Raw genomic sequence first — 27,617 nt, 5'->3', positions numbered from 1 at the left:
CCATCTGATAACCCACATGTCCATTCATCCATCTAACTATCCATCCACCTGTCCAACCATCTTTCCATCCGGTTAGTAACCAATATCCATCCATCCCTCAAAGTATCTATCCATGTAGATCTGGTATGGTTTCACTGGGTAAAAATAAAAACTGTATGTGTTTTGTAAAGCTGATTTGTACCTCTAGTTCCCTAGGAAATACTCAACAACAAAAATAATTATTCGAATATCACAATTATCCGGGAAGACATAATCCAAGCTTAACAATGGTTGTTTCTAAACAGGGGAAATGAATTGTCAAGTAGGAGGACTTCAGGTGGGAAGCTGTTACTTTTTACTTTGTATACTTCAATATTCAATGACAGTTCTAGAATTTTCAAATAAGAGGGGTATGAGGAAACTTCAAAGAGAAGGCAAGTAGACTAATTTAAAAACTGAATTTGTATAGTAAGGCCATGGATTTACTTAGGGTACTTTCTACTACAAATCAATAACTGTCTAGCTTCCCAGATTTTATTTTAGCCAAACATTACACAAATTGGAGAAAATTATCCAGATAAGAGTATACATTTTATATACATATATTTTATATATTTATGTAAAGTGATATACATATATAGTTTTTGCTTTAATTTGGGAAACTTGAGGCCCTAACTGAGATAAGGGTATGGCACAGCTTAGCTATCCCATCCCAAACATCTCTGGAGACTGCTATTGCCCTAAAAATTTTTTTTTTTTTTTTTTTAGATGGAGTCTCTCTGTCACCAGGCTGGAGTGCAGTAGTGCGATCTCAGCTCACTACAACCTCTGCCTCCCAAGTTCAAGCGATTCTCCTGCCTCAGCCTCCCCAGTAGCTGGGACTACAGGCACGTGCCATCATGCCCGGCTAATTTTTATATTTTTAGTAGAGACAGGGTTTCACCATGTTGGCCAGGATGGTCTCGATCTCTTAACCTTGTGATCCGCCTGCCTTGGCCTCCCAAAGTGCTGGAATTACAGGTGTGAGCCACCATCATGCCTAGCGTATCTGTATAATTTTTAGAACAGGTTTTATAACAGTCATGTACTACTTTTCTAAATTAAAAAAAATACTAATTAAAACTTGGTATTAGGCATACACAGCCTGTGCTTTGTAACACTGTGTAAATATATCTGCATAACCATTTTCCTGCAGTGAAATATATTTTCCTCATTAATAGTCAATAGTATCTATCTATTGAAACATATCTTACCAAATAGCCCAACCTAACCCAATTCTGATAATTGTCAGAAAAGCTTATTCTATTTCTGTTTCAAAGTTAACTATATCAAAAAGACAAACAAAATTTGCTCTACACATCTGAAAGTTATCATGTATGGTAATCAAAATGAGAGGGAGGTAACAGAGGTGGAAACAGTTATGAAATACACTTGACTGGCAAAAGAATAAATATTTTAAAACATCTTTTGGCAGTTTATGTTCTATATGTGGTCAAGAGAGAATGTGAAATTCATTCTTCCCTATTTAAAAGATACATTCTTTATTGTTTCTGAAATGGTTTAAGGGAGGACAGGAATCAATTGCCTATAGAATTAATCATTTCTGCCAGCATTCCTCCTCACAATAGAATATTATTCCCATACTAAGTAATTTTAATGGAGTGTCATTAATTAATTAAACTTGAATAAATGTAGTTGGATTTTTCTCTTAAACTTTTTTTCTAGTATAATCTTCACTCTGATACACAAGTAAAACACATACTTCAACATAAAATTGCACTAAGCTCATCAAATACTATGCTTAGTCCATGAATAACCAATAGGTAAGTTGTGTTCTCACATCCAGTCCCATAAAATCCATTTGTGTACAAAAGATCTGCATTGGAGATTTAATCATGAAAAAAATTAACTCTGATTCCCTTTAGTTTAGAGATATAATGATTTAAAGGAAGGTATTTTTTTTTTTTTTTTTTTTTTTTTTTGAGACCAAGTCTCACTCTGTTGCCCAGGCTGGAGTACAGTGGCATGATCTTAGATCACTGCAACCTCCACCTCCTGGGTTCAAGTGATTCTTGTGCCTCCGCCCCCCGAGTAGTTGGGATTACAGGCATCCACCACCAAGCCAGGCTAACTTTTATATTTTTAGTATAGATATAGTATAGTATCATATATGTATTTTCAGGGTTTCACTACGTTGGCTAGGCTGGTCTCGAACTCCTGACCTCAGGTGATCCGCCCACTTCGGCCTCCCGAAGTGCTGTGATTACAGCGTGAGCCACCATGCCTGGCCTAGAGGAAGGTATTCTTAATATGACCATATTCAAAGTTATCACAGAGATATACTTACATGAATAGTATTTATCTGGGACATCAGAGGGTCTCAGTCGAGCTGCAGGTCCATAGATAACTTTAATATTTTTAACATCCCCCAAATATTTATTTAGATATATGTATTTCTTACAACTGCCTTGTTCCATGCCTAGGAGAAAAAAAAAAAATCCCAAAACATGCTGTAACTTGAATAAAAAATTTAATATGCAGAGCAGAATTTCCTTCACTTCCAGAGTTAAATTCGTTAAACAAGGGTGTGTAGCACTCATATTAGTTGAACATCTGATAGGTAAGACAGAATTTCAGTTGTACCTATCACTTCACTTTTTTCAAAATCTTTTCCATCACCCAAATTTAGTTTAATGTTTCTTTTTATTTATATATTACAATATCATCATGAGAGTAAAGAAGAATGTCTTATCACAGTTTTAGACTGAATGTGAAAGCCCAGTTATTTGCCCCAAACCACCTGGGAGTGGATGTGTATGAGTCACTCTCATTCCAAGACTGGACCTTCTTTAGTATGTAACTTCTTAGGACTGCTTCTAAACACAGATTTCTGTAATTATTTCTGAAGCAAACAACAAGAACAATAACAAAAAGAACCTATTTTCTACTTTCTGTAGGCACACTGCTCCTATAGTCCCCAAACTGTACACAAGTGTGTTACAAAGATCACAGTAAGTACAAGTGAAATTAAAATACTATCAAAATTAATACATAATGCTTCTAAAGTCACATTTATCATGCTAAAGAAAATTGAAGGCTGGGCACGATGGCTAATCCCTGTAATCCCACCACTTTGAGAGGCAGCGGTGGGAGCTTGAGACCACGAGTTCGAGACCAGCCTGGTCAACATAGCAAGATCGCATCTCTACCAAAAAAAATTCTCTTTATTAGTCAAGGCACATGCCTGTAGTTCCACTACTCAGGAGGCTGAGGCAGGAGAATCACTTGAGCCCAGGAAGCTGAGGCTGCAGTGAGCTGTGATCATGCTACTGTACTCCAGCCTGGGTAACAGTGTGAGACTGTCTCAAAAACAAAAAAAGACAATTGAAGACATAATAATCAGTTCCAATTAAATCTAAAATTGTAGAGTTATAAAAATTTAATGTTGAAAATGTATATTTTTTAACTATTCAAATTCTTGGTGTATTCTTTTTTCTCAAATCAGAAGATTGGTACATTGTGCTTGACAAGCACTTAGGTTTCTGTGAATTCTGTGTTTCACTTACATTTTATATTTAATGTATTTTTTTCCTAAAGACTTTCCACAAGAAACTACATTTTTTAAAAAGAATTCACTATAACATTCAGAAGAAATTAGGAAACAATCAAGTAAACTTTGTTCAGCCCTTTATCCTGAAGAGCAAATAATGCAAATTCAGATTACCATGATCCGAAACAAGGATGAGGTTCAGGCATCTGTGCAAGTTCAGCTCTTTCAGACCATCCATCAGCATACCAACCATATTGTCAACCCTCTGCAAGGCTTTGATGACCTAAGAATGGGAAGCAACAACCTCATGCGATGCATTCCACACTAATGGCTATTTATACATAAAGCTATCTCTGTTAAAAATAAAAATAAAAAAAAAAGAAGAAGAAGAAAAAGAAAGAAAGATAGATAGGTAAGGGCCAGTGGATGCAACTAGGATGAGCTGATTCACATTAGATTAAGACAGGTCAGGGTCAGAGATACAAAGAACAGTAAATAACAGCAGATCATTAACAATGCAAGAGTCCTAATTCTATACATGTTCAATTTTAAGTTTTGTGAATGAGATTAGCTGATCTACTAGTTCTCCCTTCCTGAGGTCAGAATGCTACTACTTAAATTAGACCCAACTTAAGCCAAAATAATAATAGCTCAAATCTACAGTGTTTGGCCAGAAACCAACATGTTCTTAATTACCACTTCATTTTCCTCAATTAATTTCTTCTTATACTTTCTGATCATTCAAATGGTCATTGTATAAATACGTTTCCTAATTTTCAAAAATGTTCAAATTATTCATGAAATGCTTCTTATAATTCAATGTATTTAATTTTCTAAATTAGAACTCATAGGACTACAACTCATTATTTCCTTACAAACTGCATGTATTTTACGTATGAATATTACAAGAACACAGAATGACAAATGATATTGGCAAATTGCTTTCTGGCACTCATTTTACCCTCTCTCCTTGCAAAACCATTTGAGAAAAATTCTTGTGCAGTTTTGTATGTTTTCTGTAATGTGTGGAATCAGTTTAATCTTCATTCATTGTCAGTATATTTCACTGTAATATGAGATAAGCTTTTTCACTGTAATATGAAACAAGACAAGGTCTTTCATTCAAAGATATCCAAGCAACATGAATTGGAATTTTTAAGCATTAAGATAAAGTGGGTTTTGTTGTGCCAGTAATGCTGGAGTTTACAGAGTTTGCAAATTGATGGATATGATTTGAAAAGTAATGGGCTCAACCTTAAATGAAGATGAGTCAGAAAAGCAGATGCTTTGGCACATTGTTAGTGAATTAGAAAAGGTAGCAATGATTTTAAACTGTATGTAACCTTATAAACAAGTATAAAACGATCCTTGGATTTTTCTGTAGCCAAATTGACCCAGACACAAGTCTTGGGTATCAGTGACTTTAGTGAAAGAGCAAAAATCAAACTACCATGTAGCCAATTGTTCAAATCAAGACAACAGCTACAAGAAACTTTTCCCTTTGACCAATTATGACATGTCCAAGTTGTTGGCATGCATCTTCCTTATCCTCCCTCTAAGCCAGGAGTATTTCTGCTAAGTTGAAGGACAGAATGAAAGGAAGGCACAATGGAGTTACTAACTACAGTGGAGCTGCTGGAGATGGATTTTGATGGAAAGAATACAAAGGGTAAAAAGGGACCTAGGTGAGGGTCAACTTCCTTCTCTCTTCACTCTCTTTTATCCAAGGTGATAGTGATCCAGGCAGTACCTACTTTTTAAGAGGGGCAAATCTAGGGCAGAATCAGGGAAAGGGAAATGAAGGGAAGATGGTTTAGGCAGCTGTTGTAAATTCAAGTGAGAAAAATAAGGATGCTTTTTTTTCCTCCCTGTGCTGTTGCTGAATTAGGCAAGCAGCACCCTCAAAAACAGGGATCATGACAGACATGTCAGGCTAGGCTTTAGTCTCGACTCTGTGCTGAAGAGTCCTTAAAGCTCACCAACTATCCAACCTGGGCTACCTGGGCAGGAGAACTGATAGGAATTTGAGAGTGAAGCCCTAGAAATTAAGAAAGAGTGTTTTTTTTTTAAATAGTCTATGACCTCCTTGGAATCACAGGCGGCACAAGATAACTACACAAGGATTCAGACAGGAGGGATCCTGGCAATACCTCTTTCCACTTTCATCATGACCCAAAATAGTCAAGATCCTTACTTTTTACTTCCTTTCATATCTTAGGTCACAGACAAAATATATATCAGAAGGAAAGTTAACTTAGAGGTACAAGGAAATATGCTCAAATCATTTTCTTTTTCTTTCTCTCTCTTTTTTTTTTTTTTTTTTTTTTGAGACAGAGTCCCGCTCTGTCGCCCAGGCTGGAGTGTAGTGGTGCAATCTCAGCTCACTGCAACCTCCCACTTCTGGGTTCAAGCGATTCTCTTGCCTCAGCCTCCTGAGTAGCTGGGATTATGGACACACACCACAAGGCCTGGCTAATTTTTTTGTATTTTTAGTAAAGATAGGGTTTTGCCCTGTTGGCCAGGCTGGCGTCAAACTCCTGACCTCAGGTGATCCACCCATCTCGGCCTCCCAAAGTGCTGGGATTACAGGTGTTAGCCACCGTGCCCAGCCTTCAAATCATTTTCTGTTCTAATGCTTCCCGTGTTCCAAAATACTAGGTTGGCCGGGCGCGGTGGCTCGCACCTGTAATCCCAGCACTCTGGGAGGCCGAGACGGGTGGATCACGAGGTCAGGAGATCGAGACCATCCTGGCTAACACGGTGAAACCCCGTCTCTACTAAAGATACAAAAAAATTAGCCGGGCGCAGTGGCGGGCGCCTGTAGTCCCAGCTACTCGGGAGGCTGAGGCAGGAGAATGGCGTGAACCCGGGAGGCAGAGCTTGCAGTGAGCTGAGATCCGGCCACTGCACTCCAGCCTGGGCGACAGAGTGAGACTTCGTCTCAAAAAAAAAAAAAAAATACTAGGTTGGTGCAAAAGTAATTGTGGTTTTTTGCCATTAAAATGGTAACAAAAATGATACGGCCACGTGAAAACTGAAAGCAGTGTTTGCTGTTTTAAAGTGCTATACAGATTAAAAACATAGCTAGGAGCTGGCTAAGTTCCTGAAAGGGTGTCAGATCAAACGAGATGTTACATTGAAAGTGTTAGTCCATGAGCTGTTTCATACCTCTAGTTTCCTAGGAAATACTCAACAAAAATAATTATTCAAATATCGCTATAATTTTGATAAAATCTCCCATCCTTCTATGGGACCTCTGTTGTAAGCATGGTCTCAGGTGGCCAAAGCATATCTCCTAAGCAAGAGAGTTCAGAGGAGGATTCCTCTACTATTTGACTTATTACCCTGTATTTTCTACTGGAGGTTTAGCTGTTTACAACATTCTCAAAAAGCACTTAGTATTTAGGTCAAGGTAGGGGGCGATGGAGTGGATAAAGGCTTTCACATTGAAAATATAGAAGCTAATTCATCATCAGTTCAATTTAGCACTGTGGAAAACACAGGCTAAACAATTCTCCCAACTCTTATTGTGTTTAAAGTACATCCTTTTATTTAGTAATATTGTGTATAATACTTGCTTTTTCCAGAAACCACAGAATCCTACAGAACGGTCCAGCAGCCTCCTTCAAAGCAAGGTTCAGTTTGATGACTGGGTTTAATGAAATAATTACTGATAAAAATGTACTTACTTCACTGCTGACGGGTCCATATGAATGACCTGAAGAATCTGGTTCTTCTAAATACAGAGTGTAAAAGTGTGGTCTAAATCAAACAGTATCAAAATGTAATATTTTACGAACACATTGAAAAACAGAATGGAAAAAATAATTCATCAATTGATAGGGATTAAATTTTATAACACTGGGGTAACAGTTCTACTGAGAAACAATTTACAACTTTGAAATTCTTCAAAATGTGGTATGATCATTAAAGAATTTATTTCGATATAAAACAGCACAGCAAATAGCAAAGTTTTGTTGTAGTCTATTTTTAAAATAATATATCATTTCTACAAAATGAAGTATTTACAATAGAAATTAATTGCCTACAGACCTTTCATCTTTAGGAAGCTGTAGCCACTGAAGAACAGCCAAAATCCTTTCTTCAAATGGTACTGAACTAAAATTAAGAACAAACAAAAATAAAAGATGTCTGACAATTGTTCGGGTTTAAAATACAGGTTTTTTTTTTTTCATTGAAAATGTCATTAAGAACTACTAAAAGCTATTTCACATCTATTGTGTTGGAAATCAAGTAGGAGTTTTATTTGAAAAATTTATTTTCCCAGTGAAGGAATGAAAGTTAGGTTTTACACAGATAAAAGTTGCAACTGGATTTAAAACTTTGCTTGCTGTCTTCTACTTGAGGATAATATTCATGGGCCTGAAAACAGTCACTGCATACCACATGAATAACTCATGTGTTAATATACTTTGCAAAGCCTCCAGCACGAAGCACTCACTCACTGATGAGTCAGCACAGCTGTGAAGCAGGCACCTGAGAAGCAGATAGTAGTTCTCTAGGCAGTATTTCCTGAGCAGCATTGACTATGCCTTATGCCTTTCTCTGGACACAGGCTTTGTTTACACACTTCTAATCAGAGTTCTTGCCACACCCAAGTACAATTAGTTGTGTACTGTTAAAAAGCCAACAGACCATATACTATTAATCTTTGAATCCCCTATTCTTAGTACATAAACTCTTTTTTTTTTCTTTTCTTTTTTGAGATGGAATCTCACTGTGTTGCCAGGTTGGAGTGCAGTAGCGCGATCTCGGTTCACTGCAATCTCCACCTCCCAGGTTCAAGCAATTCCCCTGCCTCAGTCTCCTGAGCAGCTGGGACTACAGGTGTGCACCACTACACCTGGCTATTTTTTTCTTTTTTCTTTTTTTTATTTTAGTAATGACGGGGTTTCACCGTGTTAGCCAGGTAATCTCCTGACCTCGTGCTCTGCCCGCCTAGGCCTCCCAAAGTGCTGAGATTACATGTGTGAGCCACCATGCCCAGCCCATAAACTCTTAATTACTGTCCATGGAATAAAAACAGTGGCAAATAAGAAGGTGAAGAAGAGGCATTGCACTGTGCTCACGGAAGCCATAAAGAACACAAACTAGCATAAGATCACAAGGAAAACTGCTATGCATTTCGTGTCTGGGATTTAAGATATTTTCTGTTCATCCTTCTAAATGCATTGTATTGATATTGTGACAGAAATTTTATAATTTAAAAATAAATAAAATTATTTCAGTAATCTTGCTCAAATGGGCCAAAGAGTTTCTCCTATTAAAAAGTTTTTGTTTTTTTCTCAATGCATCATGGATCTCAAATATCACACAGAGGTTAATTCTAATCCATTTCTTACACTAGAAAGCATATTTACTACTTTAGAAATGGAAATTTTTGTATTTTTAGTAGAGATGGGGTTTTACCACGTTGGCCAGGCTGGTCTCGAACTCCTGACCTCAGGTGACCCACTCGCCTCAGTCTCCCAAAGTGCTGGGATTACAGGTGTGAGCCACCGAGGCCGGCCCACTTCTCTAGTTTTACTGTCCATTTGCCATCTATCTAAACTCTTTGAGAAAGAGTTCTTCAGTTCTCATTTTTCAGTCAACATATCACTCAAATGCTAAAGCTTAGGATTTGATAAAAAGGAGATTACATAAGAATAAGCTGTTCTATGTTACAGATCCTAGAAAAAGTTCATTTCACATACCCATTATACATTTTATAGATGTCTGGGAAAATTCCATTAATTTCCACATCTGATCCTGGCCAGAAAAACGTGCCAGACTTGAGGCCTTGATACTTAGCTGTGACCCAAATCTGGAGCAGATAATGAAGGAAAATTAAGAAATCATGCAAACATTCATCTCTCATGAAAGTATGTGTTCATGCAACACCAATGAATTCCTCTCTAGTGCTAGAATGTTTTTAAGGTCAACAAGCTTCAGCACTTAGATCACAATAATCATGTAATATGACTCTTAAGCAGCAACAAGATATTAAATAGTCAGAGATTAACTCCTGCAGCTTTTGGAGCTATTCCCCTAATTGACTGTTTTCTCTAAAAAGAAAAAAAAAATCACAAATATACATGTCTTTAACTTGTTGAGATATTTGTGTATGTAACTAACATTTATTAAGCACTTATTATGGCCAATCATGGTTCTAAATAGTATTCCTACAAGCATCCTACATTATTAATTCACATAATCCCACAATAATCCTACGAAGTAGTAAACAATATTATCTACAGTATAGATACGATAAAACGGAGGCAGAAACAGAATGATTTGTCCAAAGTCACACAGCTTTAAATGTCAGAGCTAAAATTTGAATTCATAACCTGCAAACTCTTATGCTCTCTGTCCTTCTAAGAGGAATATCGTGATTATTTAAATAGACCTTATATAATTATTGTGGCAATTTAAAATATTGTGGCAACTTTTTAAAAAATTTTTTTAAATTGTGGCAATTTTTAAAAGTAAATTGGAGAATTGGAGAATTTTAAAAAGTACAAAGGAGAATACAGTTAAATCACAATTGGAAAGAACCTCCTAAATTAGCACACGTAAATCGAACCAAGACTTTCAAAAGCAACAGAGTTTTGTGTAGATCAAAGTTATTACCCCCACACTACTGCTTTATGCTACTGGTAGAAGAAGAATTGATCAGAAAAGAAAAATGGCCCAGCACAACCCAAATCCACCTCTGAAATAAACTACTCTCCTTTTACGCAATTATACAAATTATGTTTAGGATTATCAGCATTCATCTCCATTTACAAAAGAACGGCCACAGACACACTAAATGAAATCGGTTATTAAAAGCTCCAGAGAACTGGTTATTTTACTCTAATTGAAATAGATGAGAATAATAAACTATTTCAGTAGAAAAACAAAGAACTCACTGGTTCTCCTTTGTACCACTCAGGATTAAATTTCTCTTTACTTTTAAGTGAAAAGGAAGCATTCATTTTGGGATCATACATTTTATTGTCAATTATGCCATGAGATTCTGGATACAACCCCTAAAAAAGATAAAACAGATTATATGCAAGTTGTGTTTACTTAATGTTAAATAAATTCACAGAAAAAAAATCATCAAAAAGAAACCGATAACTGAAGCCACATGGAATTATAATAAGTTTAAGGAAAGAAAAACAAAAAAATCAGGTAACGGCAAAACACAACCACTTAAGATTTTATGTAGTATTTGTGATTTAAATTATGTAATAGGAGAAAATAAGTCAGTAATACTAAGGATAAAGATCTATATAAAAAAGGCAGCCTTGGCCGGGCCCAGTGGCTCACACTTGTAATCTCAGTACTTTGGGAGGGTGAGGCAGGCGGATCACGAGGTCAAGAGATGGAGACCATTCTGGCCAATATGGTGAAACCCTGCAAGGAGCCGAAGGCCTGTGGAACATGACCAACTCAGCATTCCACTGGAGGCTATATGATCAAACAGCAAACTGTTTATCATGAATGCAGGATGTGGGCAAACTCACACTGCCCTGCCACCAAAAGGTTTGCTGAGGGCCTCACTCCCTGGTGCCAGGATCCTTGAAGTTATCTACTGAAAAATCTAGCCTATTGTTCGAAGAATGCAGTCTCACAAGCCTGCTGTGAACCAAAAGGCCAACTGACAATTAGCCCCCACTCGCTATCTCTTTTGCCTAATAAATATGGAGGGCTGTGTGAAGCTCAGGGTCCTTGTCCACTAGAGGCAAGGTACCCCCTGACCCCTTCTTCCAGATATACTCTTTTGACTTTGTCTTTTATTCCCACATGCCCTGCCTCTGCCACTTTGTTCAGTCCCCCTAGGCCCATGCAGGCTACAAAACCCCGACTCTACTAAAAATACAAAAATTAGCTGGGTGTGGTGGTGTGCACCTGTAGTCCCAGCTACTTGGGAGGCTGAGGCAGGGGAAGTATTTGAACTCGGGCAGTGGAGGTTGCAGTGAGCCGAGACTGCACCACTGCACTCCAGCCTGGTGACAGTGAGAGAGCCCATCTCAAAAAAAAAAAAAAAAAGTAGCCTCTCAAATTTTGAAAACAATGCTGTTATCTTTTTAAATTGTTGAGTAAAGCATTTCTGCAGAACAAATTCCCTTTTTGGTGAGGTCCCAGAGTAGCTTGAATCAATATAAGCTAACATACTAATTTTCTGGCTTCAATTCTAAAGTTTAATGAGTCCTGCTGTTTTATTTGACTCAAATTAAATCTGGAAACGTTGAAACAAAAACAGGATTGTAATCCTATTCGGAGTCAGGCGAAGTGGCTTGCTTAAATTCATCATCAAGATGATTGGAAAGACAAGTTGTGAACACAGGAGTTTGGGACAGTTTTTTGGCTCAAATAAAGTAAGCCTCAAAACTAAGATACAAGAATCAGAGAATATTAACACTGAAAGGAAACCAGGAAATCGTTTCTTGAGGTCTTGAGTCATCTCTTTTCACAGATGAGAAAATGGAGACGCAGCCAGTAAAGTGACCTTTCCAAAGCCACAGCTAGTTCGTGGCACAGCAAAGATCAGAACCTGGGTTTCCTTGCTTAACTACATACTGGAAAATAAGTTGTTTTTCTTTTATCTTAAATCTATTCTCTCAAAAACTGCTACAATCCCATCTCACTTCTGCAAACAGATAGAAGTTGAAATGCAGAGCTTACGGTGACAATGCTGTAGTGATTGGGGAAAGTTTTTGTTGGATATACTGGTCTCATGTTTTTAGTATATGTTCCACATTTTTCTAGAGGGGAAAAAAATAAACATTGTTATTAAACACATCTGACAATTGGCCTACCTCTTTTAGTGGTGGTACCACAACAGTCTAAATCACATAAAAAAAAAATTAGCCCAGGAGGGATTTTACTCAGATAAAAATTCAGTATGAATATAATTATAAAGCAACACTGTGGATACAAATCCAATGTTAAAGATGACTTCATTTTTCTCTTAGTCAGAAAAACTTTAAAATAATTAAGCCAATTACCCATAACATTACTTCATTCAAGATGAACAGGTTATAATAAAACGATGCTTGTAAGTTCTTTGATACTACTTAGTGGTCAAATACCTAAATCATAAGACGTAGAAAAAGAAAACCCTGAACTAAGTCTAAAAATTAAAACAAGGGTGAAGGAGTAGCTGGGAAGACAGTGTCCCAGGCCATAGATCTAGAACCAGCTAACCTTGGACAAACTCAGCCGCTTTAAAGACAAAAGGCATCTTGTGGCTTCAAGTCCACGAAAGCGCCAAGGTCCGACTATTCCTGTTGGCCTGCTGATCTAGTTCTGGTGCCTCGTTCTTTTTCTCCTGCCTCTACTATTGAGGAGGGAACACATAACTAATGATTCTAGCGTTCAATACTCCATTCGCCCAAAAACGTCCCTCAAATTGGCATGTGTCTATATTATCTCACTGCCTTCTCTCAGTTCAGAATTACAGGCTACATTCCCTAATTATTCAAAGCTAGGGCTTGGGCTCATTGTTTAATGATTTATTGTAAACTTCATATACAGGCACCTCCACCTCTCAACTCTAAACTCACAATGCCGCATTTGGTACCATAGAGACAAGCTCTCCTGATAATGGTAACAAAGGGCTGTATTTAAACTTCAAAGGCCATGGGCCTGCTGGGAAGAACACAGCTTTGTTCATGCAAAGCTAAAGACTTTTTATGCAAAATATTAAAACAAAATAAAACCATCTTCTTCTATGTAGAAATTAAAAACTAAACATTTTTAAAACTCTCCCAAAATTATTTTGGCACTTCATAAGACAAGCATAGTGACATACATATGAATATACAGAGAGTGATGTTAATGTTTAAAGCACCTCATATACTCTAATCTGGTAAAAAATAATTTAGAATTCCAGAAAAAAGCTAAAGTAATTGTATTTACTTACTTCTGTTTTGGTCCAGTATTACATTGTAGCTGCTTAAAGGTTGTTAACGTGATTTAAAACTTTAGCATCAATATTAAGAAAACATTCTACGATTTTATGGGGAATTTATAGAAAAACCACTTAATTAAGGCCTGATTGAGATTTAAAAAAAAAAAAAAATTGGAAGAATACAATTCAATCCAAAGGAGAATACAGAATAACTGACAAATAGTCTGTCTGTACTTGTAATATCTCAGAAATACCTTTAGTTTTTGAAATTCTATTTCTGAAATAAAATATCTGTAAAATAAGGCTGGGCGTGGTGGCTCATGCCTATAATCCCAGCACTTTGGGAGGCCAAGGTGGGTGGATTGCTTGAGCCCAGGAGTTCGAGACCAGCCTGGGAAACATGGCAAAACCCTGTCTCTACTAAAAATACAAAAATTAGCCAGGCGTGGTGTCATGCGCTTGTAATCCCAGCTACTTGGGAGGCTGTGGCATGAGAATCGCTTGAACCTGGGAGGCAGAGGTTGCAGTGAGCCAAGATCACGCCACTGCACTCCGGCCTGGGTGACAGAGTGAGACTCAGTCTCAAAAATAATAATAATAATATTTGTAAAATAAATAAACAAGGGACTTTTTCACAAGGAATTCAAAATTCTGAGAAAGAATAAATATATATAAAAATGGCCAAAGGTTAAAATTCTAAGATAACCATATTAACTTATTTTTTTTGAAGGACAGCTTCAGAGTAATCACACTATTAAAGGTAAGTTCCTTATCACCAGGTTCAACTACTTTGCCGTAGAAAAGTTTAGTGAAACAATTAGGTTCTGCCAGTACTTTTCCAAGAAAGACTGCCTGCCTAGTCGATCGCACTGAAATCGTGATAGTCCAGCAGTAGACTCCGAAGTTACTCACTTAGTTTGCTAATAACAGGAAGAAGTCCACCCCAAGTGTGTAAATATTCTGCCCTGAATCCATCCAAAGAAAATAAGAGGGTGGGAGGCGTTTCAAACCTGGGTAATGAAAAAGAAAAAAAAATGTTTAAAGAAGCAAAGACAAGACATATCCAATGAAGATGTGCTACCTTCTAAGCACAGGTCCAGTGAAGATTTTCCACTAAGGTCTGTGTGATCTTAAGAAAACTAACAAAGTCGGCAAGCATACTGATAAAGTATATTTTACATGCATTTATATTTATATTTATATACATGCTCTATCATTTCATAATACGTACATCATCAAATAGTATATATTAAGCATTCATATCATTTTGAGCCACCATACAGAAACATCATTCATGGTTCCTGCTGTTCGAAAAGCTAAACCAATTGCTACTGAAATATAATATTGTTTTCCCAATTTGCAGGAAAATAAACAATAAAAAAAACCAGCATATAATATTTCCGTAAATATTTTTCCTGAACCACCACTTTCTGATATGCTCTATAATATAGTAAACAGTACTTCATATAGTATATACATTACACACTATTTTATTATTTTAGTTTTATTTTATTTTTGAGACAGGGTCTCACTCTGTTGCTCAGGCTGCAGTGCAGTGGCGCTATCACAGCTCACTGCAGCCTTAACCTCCTGGGCTCAAGTGATCCTCCTGCCTCACCCTCCTGAGTAGCTGGGACTACAAACACATACCACCACACCTGGTTAATATTTTTATTTTTATTTTTTGTAGAGATGAGGTCTCACTATGTTGCCCAGCCTGGTCTCGAATTCCTAGGCTCAAGCAATCTTCCCTCCTTGGCCTCCCAAAGTGTTAGGATTACAGGTATGAGCCACCCACCAAGCCTATGTATACTGTATTTAGTTTTTAGGCTTATTATATTTAAAAGATATAAATACTTAATACAAAATTTGAAAGATACTATATTTAAATATATAAACAACAAAGAAATGATTCCAAAGCTGGGAATGATCAATGAGGTTTCAACAACACATACATACATATACAAAGAGTTAACATGTAGTGTGGAAATTCCAAAGAGGCCAAAAACCACAGAGGATTCTAATATACTTGACAAATGAGAATAGCTATGGACGGTGGCTATGTGGCTACCCCCAAACAGCCATGGCTCAGACATTTTGTAACATCTAGTGATACATGGTAGGTGGTAGGGAACTTGTATAATGTTGGGAACAGGCCCCCCAAAATCTGGCCATAAACTGGCCCCAAAACTGGCCATAAACAAAATCTCTGCAGCACTGTGACATGTTCATGATGGCCATAACACCCACGCTGGAAGGTTGTGGGTTTACCAGAATGAGGGCAAGGAACACCTGGCCCACCCAGGGCAGAAAACCCACTTAAAGGCATTCTTAAGCCACAAACAATAGCATGAGCGATCTGTGCCTTAAGGACATGCTCCTGCTGCAGTTAACTAGCCCAACCTATTCCTTTAATTTGGCCCATCCCTTCCTTCATTTCCTATAAGGGATACTTTTAGTTAATTTAATATCTATAGCAACAATGCTAATGACTGGCTTGCTATCAATAAATATGTGGGTAAATCTCTGTTCGGGGCTCTCAGTTCTAAATGCTGTGAGACCCCTGATTTCCCACTTCACACCTCAGTATTTCTGTGTGTGTGTCTTTAATTCCTCTAGCGCCGCTGGGTTGGGTCTCCCCAGTCGAGCTGCTCTTGGCAGTTTAACACTGGATAACTGTGAGAAGACTTCCCACTGAAAGTTTACTCAGAAAATTTAAATTTGACAGCAAATATCTTACCTTGCCTTTTCAACTCTGCCTCCTCCCATCTTACCCTCATACACAAACACAAAAGCAACCCGACAAGGAGAAAATTTTTATACAATTTTCACTAGCTACTATCTGTAACATAGCTCCACTGAGAGACTCTACAGAACCAGTGTATATAGTCTTAATGGTCCAAATAAAACTATATAAAACTAGTTTTATTCAATCAACAGAAATCATAAAAGCAGGTTAGTGGGCCATCAGGTGAACACACTGGTAAATTATCCAGTGTAATAATAAGTGGCCTAAGTTACGATCTTCTTGTAAAGAAAGGGTTATGTTTTCCACTAAAAGATTCAATATTACAATTGAAAAATTATAAGCAATATTTAGAAGAAAAAGAAAGATTCGAAATTCACTAAGTCTAACATTCCTAGTATTCCTTGGATTTAAAAGACAGTTTAGGGTACATGAAAAGTTTTCCTTAAAAAAAGCTTCTTCTGTTGAAATCATTTGGTTGAGGTTTAGTTTTGGCTGCTGTTGCTCCTGCTTATTTAAATCAAAAGTACTCTTCCTTCCAAAAGAAAAAAAGAAGACATATAACAAAAATTATATACATGAACAAAATGAACTAAAATACAGCTTAAAAATTTTAATAGTCTGAGAAAACTAACATTTTAAAGAGGTAAAAATACATTTCTGAAGATGAATAATTCAAATGGATGAGATGGTAGACCTCAAATGGAACAAAGATAAATACACCTAACACCTTTATAAAATCTTCACCCTTTAAATTCCACACACACTCTTTTCGACGGTGTCATATATGGAAGACCCTGTACAAAATATTTGAAGGACAAAAAAAAATACATGAATTATTTTTAAAAATGTATCATCTCTCACAAACAGGTTGTTTATCCCAAAAATGTATAAATGGACCAAAATACAAAAAAAAAAAAAAAGAACTTAAATTTTCTACAAGTTTAGCAGCTCTCAAAACTCCAAATGAAAGTAAAGATCCTTCCTTCCTGAAAAGGAAAATGCAAATATTTCTATCTAGCATTCTTCAATACTAAAGACTAAATATTCATGACCTCTCTTTTTTCTATAAACTTCCAGAATAGGGATAACTCCATAATAATCTCTGTTCCACCATTGCCAAACAAAAGATCTGGCTAAAAACACAGGTTGGACATCCCAAATCTGAAAATCTGATATCTCAAATGCTTCAAAATCCATAACTTTTGAGCACTGATATGATGCTCGAAGGAAATGCTCACTGGAGCATTTGGGATGTTCAGATTTGAGATGCTCAAACTGGTAAAACGCAAATATTCCAAAATCCAAAAAAATCCAAAATCCAAAACAGTTCTCATACCAAACATTTTGGATAAAGGATACACAACCTGTAATGTTTAATAAATCAGTGATTTTATTATTTTTATCATCTTAATTTGGAAAGGAAAAAAATGATGCTGTACTTCTAAAAAAGAAAAAATGAATACCTCAGAATATAATCTTACCCTGCTGGGCACTGTGGCTCATTAATGCTCTCACATGGTTCTTCTACCCAACTTTTCTCACCTAAAATATTTTCAAGAAAATAAAATGAATTCAACACACTTAACAGTAATAATAATTGTGATGCTTGTGAGACACATTAGGACAGACTCTAAAAACAAAGTATGCGAACAGATTGATAGATAACACAGGACATGATTCTGGAGGTGTATAATCAATAAAGATAATTATTCTGTTTCAAAATAAGAGTTAGTTGATATCAGAAATTAAAAATGGATGCATAATTGTAAGACTAAAACATACTACTGTATTTGTGAGAACTTGAAGGTATCTTTTCCATTGTCAAATTCTTAATATTTTCAGTCAAAATTTACAACCCTCTCCTTCTATCCACTCATCAAAATCCTTGGTATTTTGGTGTCTTAGTTCTCTCTCATATAGAGTCAAGTTCTGTTAAGAAATTTGAAAAAAATAATAATACCTGGACAAGACACCATAATAGTATCACCTTACAAAATGCCCTCGAATCTTTCTAAACAATTTCACATCGACTCTCTCAATGCACAGCAGACAGTGTCCCCATCTACTAGGAGGGAAGCCGGGACATAAAAGCCAGCCAGGACTGTAAGAAGGATCTTTCCACAAATACAGCATTAAGTATGCTGCTATTATCAAAATAACATGAGAGGGTGGTGGCAGGAGAATGCATGGTTATAGATAAAATATGATTTGCCATGTGTACATAATAATAATCATTAAGCTGGGTGATGGGTACAATGTTCATTACATACTTTCTCTCCTCATGTGTATGTTTAAAAGTTTCTTTACTAAAAAGTTTTAAAATTATTTTTTTCAGCTAATACAGTTGGCCAATAGCCATGACTCCTAGTATAAAAGATAACACCTATGTAAAGCCCAGCTAAGACGCTGGAAGATGCCAAGCTGCTGCAGAGCCCAACGAGCACCTGACCTTGACACACAGAACTGTAGTTGATGCAGCAGTCGCCCTGGTCCTTGCAGTCATCTGAACAGGCACAGAGGCTTCTGGTCAACCTTTTCTCACCACACCTGAATTTGTTGCAAGTCCATATATGTTCTAGAAACAAACATCAGCAAAATGTGTTTTATGTCTCAAATTCAACATGTGCAAAGTGAACACAGAATTGCTGTCTTCCTGAGTGTGATCCATGAGCAACAATGAACAATTTCACAGCTCTTAGTCACTTACAGAATCTGCCGCTACCATGGCCACTCCAAACTAAGGGGGGTAAAATATGTAGGAACCAATTATTATTATTTCACTAAAACTCCAGAATTTTGTCATTTTCAAATTTAGATGTGCCTTACCACTATGCAATTCATATGCAGACTTGGCTTCTTCTACTTCCTAAAACTTAATCTAAGTCTGACTTTCAGGCCAAGGTGAGAGGATTGCTTGAGGCCAGGAGTTTCAGATCAACCTGGGCAATGTAGTGAGACCTCATCTCTACAAAAATTTTAAAAATCAGTTGGGCACAATGGTGTAAGCCTGTAGCTCCAGCTACTTGGGAGGCTGAGGCAGGAGGATCTCTTGAGCCCAGGAGTTCAAGGTTGCAATGAGCCATGATCGAGCAACTGCTCTCCAGCCTGGGTGACAGAACAAGTCCCTGTCTTTAAAAAATAAAAACTAATGAAAAATAGATAAATCTCTCTCATTTAAATATTATTCCATGTCATATGCAGAGAAGTCCAAATCTAACTGAGAAAATTTTCATATTCTGATAGTTTTATTTTTAAAAATATAGGTGGACATATAAGACCTCTTGCTGTCAGAGAACCATAATGAAAATATTCCTATATTTCAAGCAGGCTTTTAGAATTTGAATGCAAATTAGATTACAAAGGTTTTCAGCATACATTAAAAATAGGCAAAGTTCTGCTATCCATAAAATGTTTAACAAAGAATTCTGTAAGTTTGTTTCTCTTAAGGAACTGTTGAAAGAAAATATAAAAGCTAATGTCAAAATGTGTATGTATGCTAAATAAAAAAACATTCAAATGAATTAGGTAAATCACATACCTGAAAGACACAGAACTTTCCTTGATCTTTTCCTAATGACCATAACTCCATTTTTTTCCCTGCACATCCTTACCTGGTTCTATACATGTCTCCTGGTAATCTAAACAGCAGTTTCCAAGCTCAACACAGGCAGCATCACAGCGACAGTTCCCAAATGTTCTCTCAAAACAGCGACCTTTGCAACTTTTAACTGAAAATATTGAACAATAAGTCAGATGTTTCTAATCATTATATAATTCAAAGAAAACATCAACTAATACAACTAAGGTGTATACTAGTTTCAAATACCACTTTAGAAGATGCAGATGGAGTAATAAAGTGACCCAAAAGTCTTTTCACAAATACACACAAAAAGTGACACAAACAGAAAGTAACCTTATGTACCTGGTTTGTGATATTTATATCTTGATGTAGGAAAGAAAGGGAACTTTATTATTATCATTATTACAAACCTTACTGGGTCTGATAAGACTTAAATACCTATGGTATGATAAAATAAAAGTCAGAATAAAGGCTTGTTCTGAATATTTCATGCTATGAAAAAGTTGGATTAAGCAGGCATGAGGTTCCCTAAAATTTCAAAATGTGGGGAAAAAAATTTTTTAGAAGTGATTACGAATATTTTAGAAAGGAAAAGATTACCTAGCCTGCCTCACTCTCAATCCTGGTGTAAAGAAGTAGTGGGTTTGTTCAGAACATGCTCCCTGGCATAGCTCTTCCCTCCCTGACCTGAAACACCCATTTCACCTTTAGATCCAGCCTGGCTCCCTCCAAAAAGCTTTCCTAACTCCCCAGCTAGGCCTGATTTCCACTTTTTAAGCTCATATAAAACCTTGTCCTTCCCCTCAATTACTTAATTCTACTTGTAACTAGGTTATTTGGTTAATATCCCAGTTAGACGGCAAACCAAGACCACATGTGGCTTTTACCCAGCATACTGTATCTCTAAAACCCAGCCAGGTGCATGCCATGTAGTTAAGATTAGCACATTTTTGCTAAATGAATAAATGGTAGACATGGGAGGAAAGTACTTTTCATGACAAACAATAATTTAACTGTTGAAGTTCATTACTAGATACCTTGAATAAGCCAGGTTTCAGTGGAGAAGGAGAAAATTAGGACAATGAGAAAAAGAAGAAAAAAAGGAACACATGGAAAATAATGGACATCCAACAACAACGAAAAGGAAATAATCTTAGTTCTTGACTTTAACGGTGTTCTGACCCAAAAAGACACTGCCATGGAATTTAACTCTCATTTGATACTGGGAAATCAGTCAATTTTAAGAAGATGAAGTAACAATAATAATTTCTAGTGTCAGAAATACGAACTTTCCTAACCTGGAGTGGGGTTCGGGGAAGTCTGTTAGAATAATGGCTATTACTTGGAGCTCATTAATATGTACCTAATAATTTTTAAAAATATGATATATACTATGTCGGGCTTGGATTAAAATTGCTATTTTTCCATTTGTATGTGTCAACTCAAGAGTGAATCACTTCCTGCTAAAAGATGACATAGGTAAACAATAAAGTCTGTATCTGTTTACTTCAGTTAAACTTAGATACATGTGTTCTGAATAGTTTACTGAATACATAAAATGACTACCTTTCAACAGTGCATGATAGCTTAATAATCACTAAAAATTTTTTAAATAATTAATACTACAATCACAGAATAGCCAAACAGAAGAATCTGTTCAATTTTCAAAGCTGAATTCTCTAGGATGACCATCAGTGATTTTATTGCGAGGGGATCGGGGGGGAACTACCTCAAAGACAAAATAATAACCACTACAATTTACTGTGATCCAGTTTAATTATTTATTGTAATCTCATCAATGCTGGATAGATTTCTGCAATTGATGGAAAGAAAAAAATATATCTAGAAGTTCAAAAAATATCACTATGGCTTTGAAACAACCAATGTCTGCAATTTTGGAACCTTAAGAGCACGTACTGATAAGTTTCTGGTTGCCCAGGGATGGTAACCGTCACCTAGTAGCCTACGGGGTTGCTTCAGCAACTAACTCCTTAGGGGACAAGAGCAGTAAAGAATGCCCTCCGAGTCCATGGAGGAAGTCAAGGAGCGTGAGCTCCAGGACAACTGCATCAGAACCCCCGGCCGTGTCTGCTTATTCGTTCTTAATTTTTTATTATTTGAAGATATTTGTTTGTTTATTGGTCATAGCCCTTCCTCCCTGTTTGGGGATAAAGTTTTGTAAGTTTTGTTAGTAGAATTTTACGTGGCTAATATAATACAAGAGTTTCAAGAAGAAGGCTCAAACCAGTGTTGACTTGACAATATCTATGGAGTACTCATAGAAACAGGAGATAATGTTTACCTCAATCACATTCTCAATAAGGCTGTGCACACACATACACACACACACACACGACTAATTACCTTCTTTGGCACAGCTTGGTTTCAACCCAAATATACAACCAAGTATTGTTGTTAACACACATACTGACAATACCTGTAGGGAGAAAAGAGAAAATTATATGGTTTCTTTTTTAAAAAATATTTTATTATTTTATATTTTTAGAGATAGTGTCTTACTCTGTTACCCAGGCTAGGGTACAGTGGCATGATCATAGTTCACTATAACCTTGAAATCCTGGCATCAAGGGATCCTCCTGCCTCAGACTCCCAAAGTGCTGGGATTATAGGCAAGAGCCACTATGCCTGGCCTTATACAGTTTCAAAATCCTTTTATTTCTCCTTTTATTGCTTTAAATGTTTCTAAATTTGCTGGTGCTGTTCTTTTTTCCAACCTGGGGCTAGTCACATAGATGTGTTCACTTTTTGAAAATTCCAGCTATACACACGTGATTTGTATACATTTCTGTAAGTATTTTGTACTTCAATAAGAAGTTTACTCAAATGTCAACCAACCATTCTATACCATCCTATGTTAATGTAATTAGAAACTCTTCCAGTTAGTATAAATGAAATAGTCATAAAAATTATAATTATTAAGGGAAGGAGAGAGAAAACTCTATTTAGAGTCTGGATTACCCATGTATTAATCCATTAAAGGCAATATATGGACTATTATATGCCTCCTTTAACAGTTCTACACAAACCCAAACCTAACATCCTCACATGTACTGTGGCACCTTGTGGGAACAAGCCCTGAAGAGGGTCAACTGACAACCTCCCAGACCAAGTGTTACCACAAACTAGTTGTGTGATTTCAGGCAGGTTACTGAAGCTTTCTAGATACCAGTTTATTCATCTATACAATTTAAGGGTTGGACTACGTGATCTCTAAACATCTTTCCAGTGCTAACGCTTTGCCACTTTCCCATTTTCCACTCTTCTGGTCTTTGACATTTTAAAATAAGTGGACACACTCTATAACCCCTAAGAATCATGACGGAACTTCTATGAGTTAGAAGACAAAGGAGCAGAATAACCCACAAAACAATCCTCAAATTTTTTTTAGTGGGACAAAGTTTCCTTGAAAGCTCCCTGGAATGTCAGATTATAGGGCACCTCGATAAAATATTAATTGAGTACTAATGATGTGCAAAGACTGTTATACACAGAAGGAAAAAATAAGAGATAGCTCAAGGAGTTTCTATTTAGATACAAGAAGTTAAAAAACAGCACATCAATGGCCCATATTTGGTAGGCCCTACAAACCTCCTGCAAAGTTCTACAGTTGTTTAAAGAAGGAGAAAGGTTGGGGTGGTTGGGGAGAGGGATATCAGAAAGAGTTTCCTAAAGCAAGCTTTTGGCATGGCTCTGAATGGGGGGAAATGATGGCATGATGTTGCCAGGTGGAACTGGAGGAAGGGAAGAGAGGACAGAACACAGCAAACTTCTAGGAGAAAGGGCAGCATAAAGAAGGGTTCCAGGAAGGCAGGCACATGGAAGGTGGCAGATGAATAATGAGCAGCCTATCTTAGCTGGAACCAAGAAAATGCAAAGGGGAATGGACAATGGATGGAGGTATGGAAAGATGGTGTAGTATTTCCGGAAAGCTAAGGTGAAGAGACAGGAGGAATGGGTGAATAGGACCAAGTGGATGGTGGGTGGAAGCTTTTATGAATTCATTCCTTCAGATGAAGAATATCGAGTACCGACTATGTACTGGACATTCAGTAATAAAACAGACATGACCTCTGCTCTCAACTTGTCTACTGTCATGTGACCGCAAAGACTTAAGAGGAAGTGAATGGTAAGGAAAGTGAGGCCGCAGGTCTAACTTACTTCAAAATAAAATGGATAAAAGAGAGGAAGAGTTTTTGCAAAGAGAGCAAAAGGTTAGCCTTCTTTAAGGACACAAAAACGTGTGTGTGTGTGTGTGTGTGTGTGTGTGTGTGTGTGTGTGTGTATTCATTAAAATAAGGAGGTATCAGAGGAAGAGCTTGAACAAATAAGTTAACAAGGGCAAATAAGCAGAACAAGGTATCAGAAGAGAGTAGTAATGGATTCTCCTAAACCTCTGATGGTGGTGTAAACTGACACAACTGTATGGAAAGATAATCTCTAAAAATATCTATCAAAAACATCAAAAACGACCAGGCGTGGTGGCTCACGCCTATAATCCCAGCACTTTGAGAGGCTGAGGTGGGTGGATCACTTGAGGCCAGGAGTTCGAGACCTGCCAGGTCAACACGGTGAAACCCCATCTCTACTAAAAATACAAAAAAATTAGCCCAGTATGGTGGTGCACGCCTATAATCCCCGCTGCTTGGTGGTGCTGAGGAAGGAGAATCACTTGAACCCGGGAGGCGGAGGTTGCAGTGAGCACAGATCGTGCCACTGCACTCCAGCCTGGGCGACAGAGCAAGATGCTCAAAAATAACAACAACAACAACAAAAAGAAAAACCTAAAACAAACCAACAACAAAAAATACTGTTTTACTGTCAATTATAAATGTATAAGAAAATAAAACATAGTAAAACATCTATATTTAGTGTATTATAATTTAAAACATGAAGAATCGGCCAGGCACAGTGACTCATGCTTGTAATTCCAGCACTCTGGGAGGCCAAGGCAGGTGGATCACGAAGTCAGGAGTTAAAGACCAGCCTGGCCAAGATGGTGAAACCCCGTCTCTACTAAAAGTACAAAAATTTGTCAGTCGCAGTGGTAGGCTCCTGTAATCCCAGCTACTTGGGAGGCTGAGGCAGGAGAATCATTTGAACTCGCAGAGGCAGAGGTTGCAGTGAGCCATGATCTAGCCTGGGCAACAGAGTGAGACTCTGTCTTTAAAAAAAAAAAAAAAAAAAAAAAAATGAAGAATTGAAACTGAATTTATCTGTAAACTTATCTAGAATAGTCTAAACAGTACTTACCTTGTCTCATCTATCACATAACTCACAATACAGAGTGAGAATATTTTCTATGCCTTGGAGAATTATCATATTCCATATTCCTTTCTAAGTTTAGATCAGTTTCCAATGTTTTCACATAACCTTTGCACCTTCAACACTATGAAATGTCTCCAAGAGGAAGTTTTGTACCAGTGTCACTTCCTCTGGGATATCTTCATTCCTTTTCTCACAACCACTCCCGTCATTCGTTTCAAAAAATTCAGTTTTACTAGACTCCTCTGGCTTCATATCTGGAGTCTATCACACCTGGCAGTGTTACCATTCCCATGGTTAGCTGTTTCTTCCATAACTCCATTTACTTTGGCTTCAGTTTCACTTCCAGCATTATTACCTCTTTTCTTTTCTTTACTTTACTTTCATTCTTTATCAGTCCATTCACTTTTTCAATTATCTACTTTTTGAAAATGTCATATAGGTTTACGTAACTCCGAGAGGCAAAGCAACAACGCAACTACATGCTTTGCTGTCTGTGCATGAACTGACTAAAGATGCCTAAGGGCTAATCACTGACAGACTTTGAAAGAAATGATGCAATTGGTCACTGACCATAATTTGCACTTGCTATTTGCACAGCGATTTGTGGATTGATGAGCTAGCAGCAAAGTCTGTACTTTATGCAATTACTCACAGTTAATATATCTTGGTAAATGAAATTTGAACTACATTGCTGGGAGCTGCTTTTATTTAATTAAACTATAGTAACTGAAATTGTGCATGCAGAGAATCATGCAAAGCTAGTGCTAACTGTACTCTCACAAATGGCCAAAATAGTTGTCCAAGGGTGTTTATTTCAAAACTATATTCATAAAACAAACAAAAAAATTAGGAACAATCTAAGCTCATTTTAAGGAAGATATCTTTAAAAAGATAAACATTTTAAGTTTAAGAAACACATGCAAGAAAAAACCCACCACATACACACACAAAACAAACTAAGGTATAGCAATAGGAGCTAGAAACAGCTGATGATGAACCTCTTCAATCTTCTTGGTCAAGTAAGAAGCATCTGGGTGGGAGTGTGGAAGGAATAGAGAGGGCTTAGGGCATCCCATGTGAAAGATGGCAATAAACCAGTGGGGACAATGAAGACAAAGTCAACGAGGAAAGAGTAAAAAGACCCTCAAGCTCTGGGAGCCCAGCTTAATCTGAAATCATGGAATATAACAAACTTGAATGGCTTGAAATTCTAGGAGTAGAAGTGGGAAAATGGGGGGGAAAAAAAGATGATATGCCCTGGGAGAGGGAAAGGTGGCGAAAACAGAATACAAAAGGGGATAAGAGAATTAAGGCATGGGTGGAATGGCTGAAAGGGGCAGGACCAATTGGATATGGGTATTTGAGTAGGAGAACTAGATAGACAGGAAAACTACTGTGGAAAGACTAGGTGGTAAGCAAGCATTTCAATGGTAATCATTGGTTTAAAATACACATGGTTTATACACAGCCCTTTATCCTTTTGTTAAGTAGCTGAAGACACATGCTGACTTTTAAAAATCCCCTCTTCATTGTTAAAAAGAAGTTCTTGATTTATCTTTTATAAGATGAGGCACAGCATAGAACTGAAACAAAAGTATGATGATAGAAACGATCATTTCTCATTTACAGTCACATCCATAAAAGAGGAAATTCAGAATATCTACTACTCTGTTGCAAAACACCTAATCAGAATGATTTTTAGTAGGAAATTCCCCTTCAACAGTTTTCAGAGCTGTGAAATCTAATTTAGTTTGAATTTTCTTGTCAAAGTAGTTGAATTCATCAATGTCATAATCTACCATCCATTTTAATCTCCATAACAATTTAGGTATTTTTCAAATTTTAATATTTTCTAAGAAGCCATAGAAAAACATCTTATCTTAGAAAACAAGAAACTGGGAGACAGAAAGTAAAAGCAAAGTTTTTGGAATATTTGGAGTTTCCTGCTTCTTTAGTTAACTAAATCACTAGTTCTTAGACAGTTAGTGAGTCAAAAGAAATACTCAAAAAAAAATTTTTTTTCCTCACCGATTCCCTCAAATACAATGGCATTAATATTATGTGTATTATTCTTTCTGTATCGGGCATTCATTGAAATATGAGTGTCTACAGTGTGCAGTCCCTGTACTAAAGACCAGAGATACAAAGAAAACAACTCCTACCCTTACAGAGAAACAAAGAAGTTGGGTGCGGGGAGCATTAAAATAAATGATTGCAATGGACTTTGGTAGAAACATGTAAAAAATGCTAACACACTAACAACACAGTGGAGAACAGAAAAGAAGAAAAGGGTTTCAAAAGGCTTTACAGAAAGAGATTTGGAGAAAAAGGGACCTTTCCCTCTATCAGTAAACAAAGGTTTGAGTATCTGCAAGATGCAATGTATTTAGATTCTGTGAGGAAATACCAAAAAAAAAAAAAAAAAAAAAAATTTGTGGTAAAGTCCTAATGTCAGAGTTTATAAATCTAATAAAGGCAACAACAACTTTGGAATGATGCTATAGGCTGATGACTATGACATAGTTAGAAACAACCTAAGAAATGACATAGTGGTGACCATATACGCTGGTGC

At 36.9% G+C, this 27,617-nt stretch overlaps 1 protein-coding gene across 4 annotated transcripts in view; it reads right to left on the bottom strand.

Moving 5' to 3' along the window:
* The window catches only part of ENPP1 (ectonucleotide pyrophosphatase/phosphodiesterase 1), a 97,292-nt gene that overhangs the window by 34,859 nt on the left and 34,816 nt on the right, over positions 1-27,617 (bottom strand). For 3 of the 4 annotated variants that reach the window (XM_065543410.2, XM_005551849.5, XM_065543409.2), the window contains exons 2-13: positions 22,124-22,196; positions 19,791-19,907; positions 18,629-18,754; positions 17,661-17,721; positions 14,343-14,440; positions 12,203-12,282; positions 10,441-10,560; positions 9,244-9,353; positions 7,583-7,648; positions 7,219-7,291; positions 3,704-3,812; positions 2,327-2,458 (exon numbers count right to left, since the gene is read on the bottom strand). In XM_065543410.2, coding sequence (XP_065399482.1) covers positions 2,327-2,458; positions 3,704-3,812; positions 7,219-7,291; positions 7,583-7,648; positions 9,244-9,353; positions 10,441-10,560; positions 12,203-12,282; positions 14,343-14,440; positions 17,661-17,721; positions 18,629-18,754; positions 19,791-19,907; positions 22,124-22,196 — 1,165 coding nt within the window. The remainder of the gene's footprint in view (positions 1-2,326; positions 2,459-3,703; positions 3,813-7,218; positions 7,292-7,582; positions 7,649-9,243; positions 9,354-10,440; positions 10,561-12,202; positions 12,283-14,342; positions 14,441-17,660; positions 17,722-18,628; positions 18,755-19,790; positions 19,908-22,123; positions 22,197-27,617) is intronic. The other variant, XM_074037060.1, reaches the window with a different exon arrangement.

Source organism: Macaca fascicularis, chromosome 4 (genome assembly GCF_037993035.2).
Source record: "Macaca fascicularis isolate 582-1 chromosome 4, T2T-MFA8v1.1".
NCBI lineage: Eukaryota > Metazoa > Chordata > Mammalia > Primates > Cercopithecidae > Macaca > Macaca fascicularis.
The sequence above is the reverse complement of the archived record's forward strand: the minus strand, read 5'-3'. Positions and strand labels throughout refer to the sequence as shown.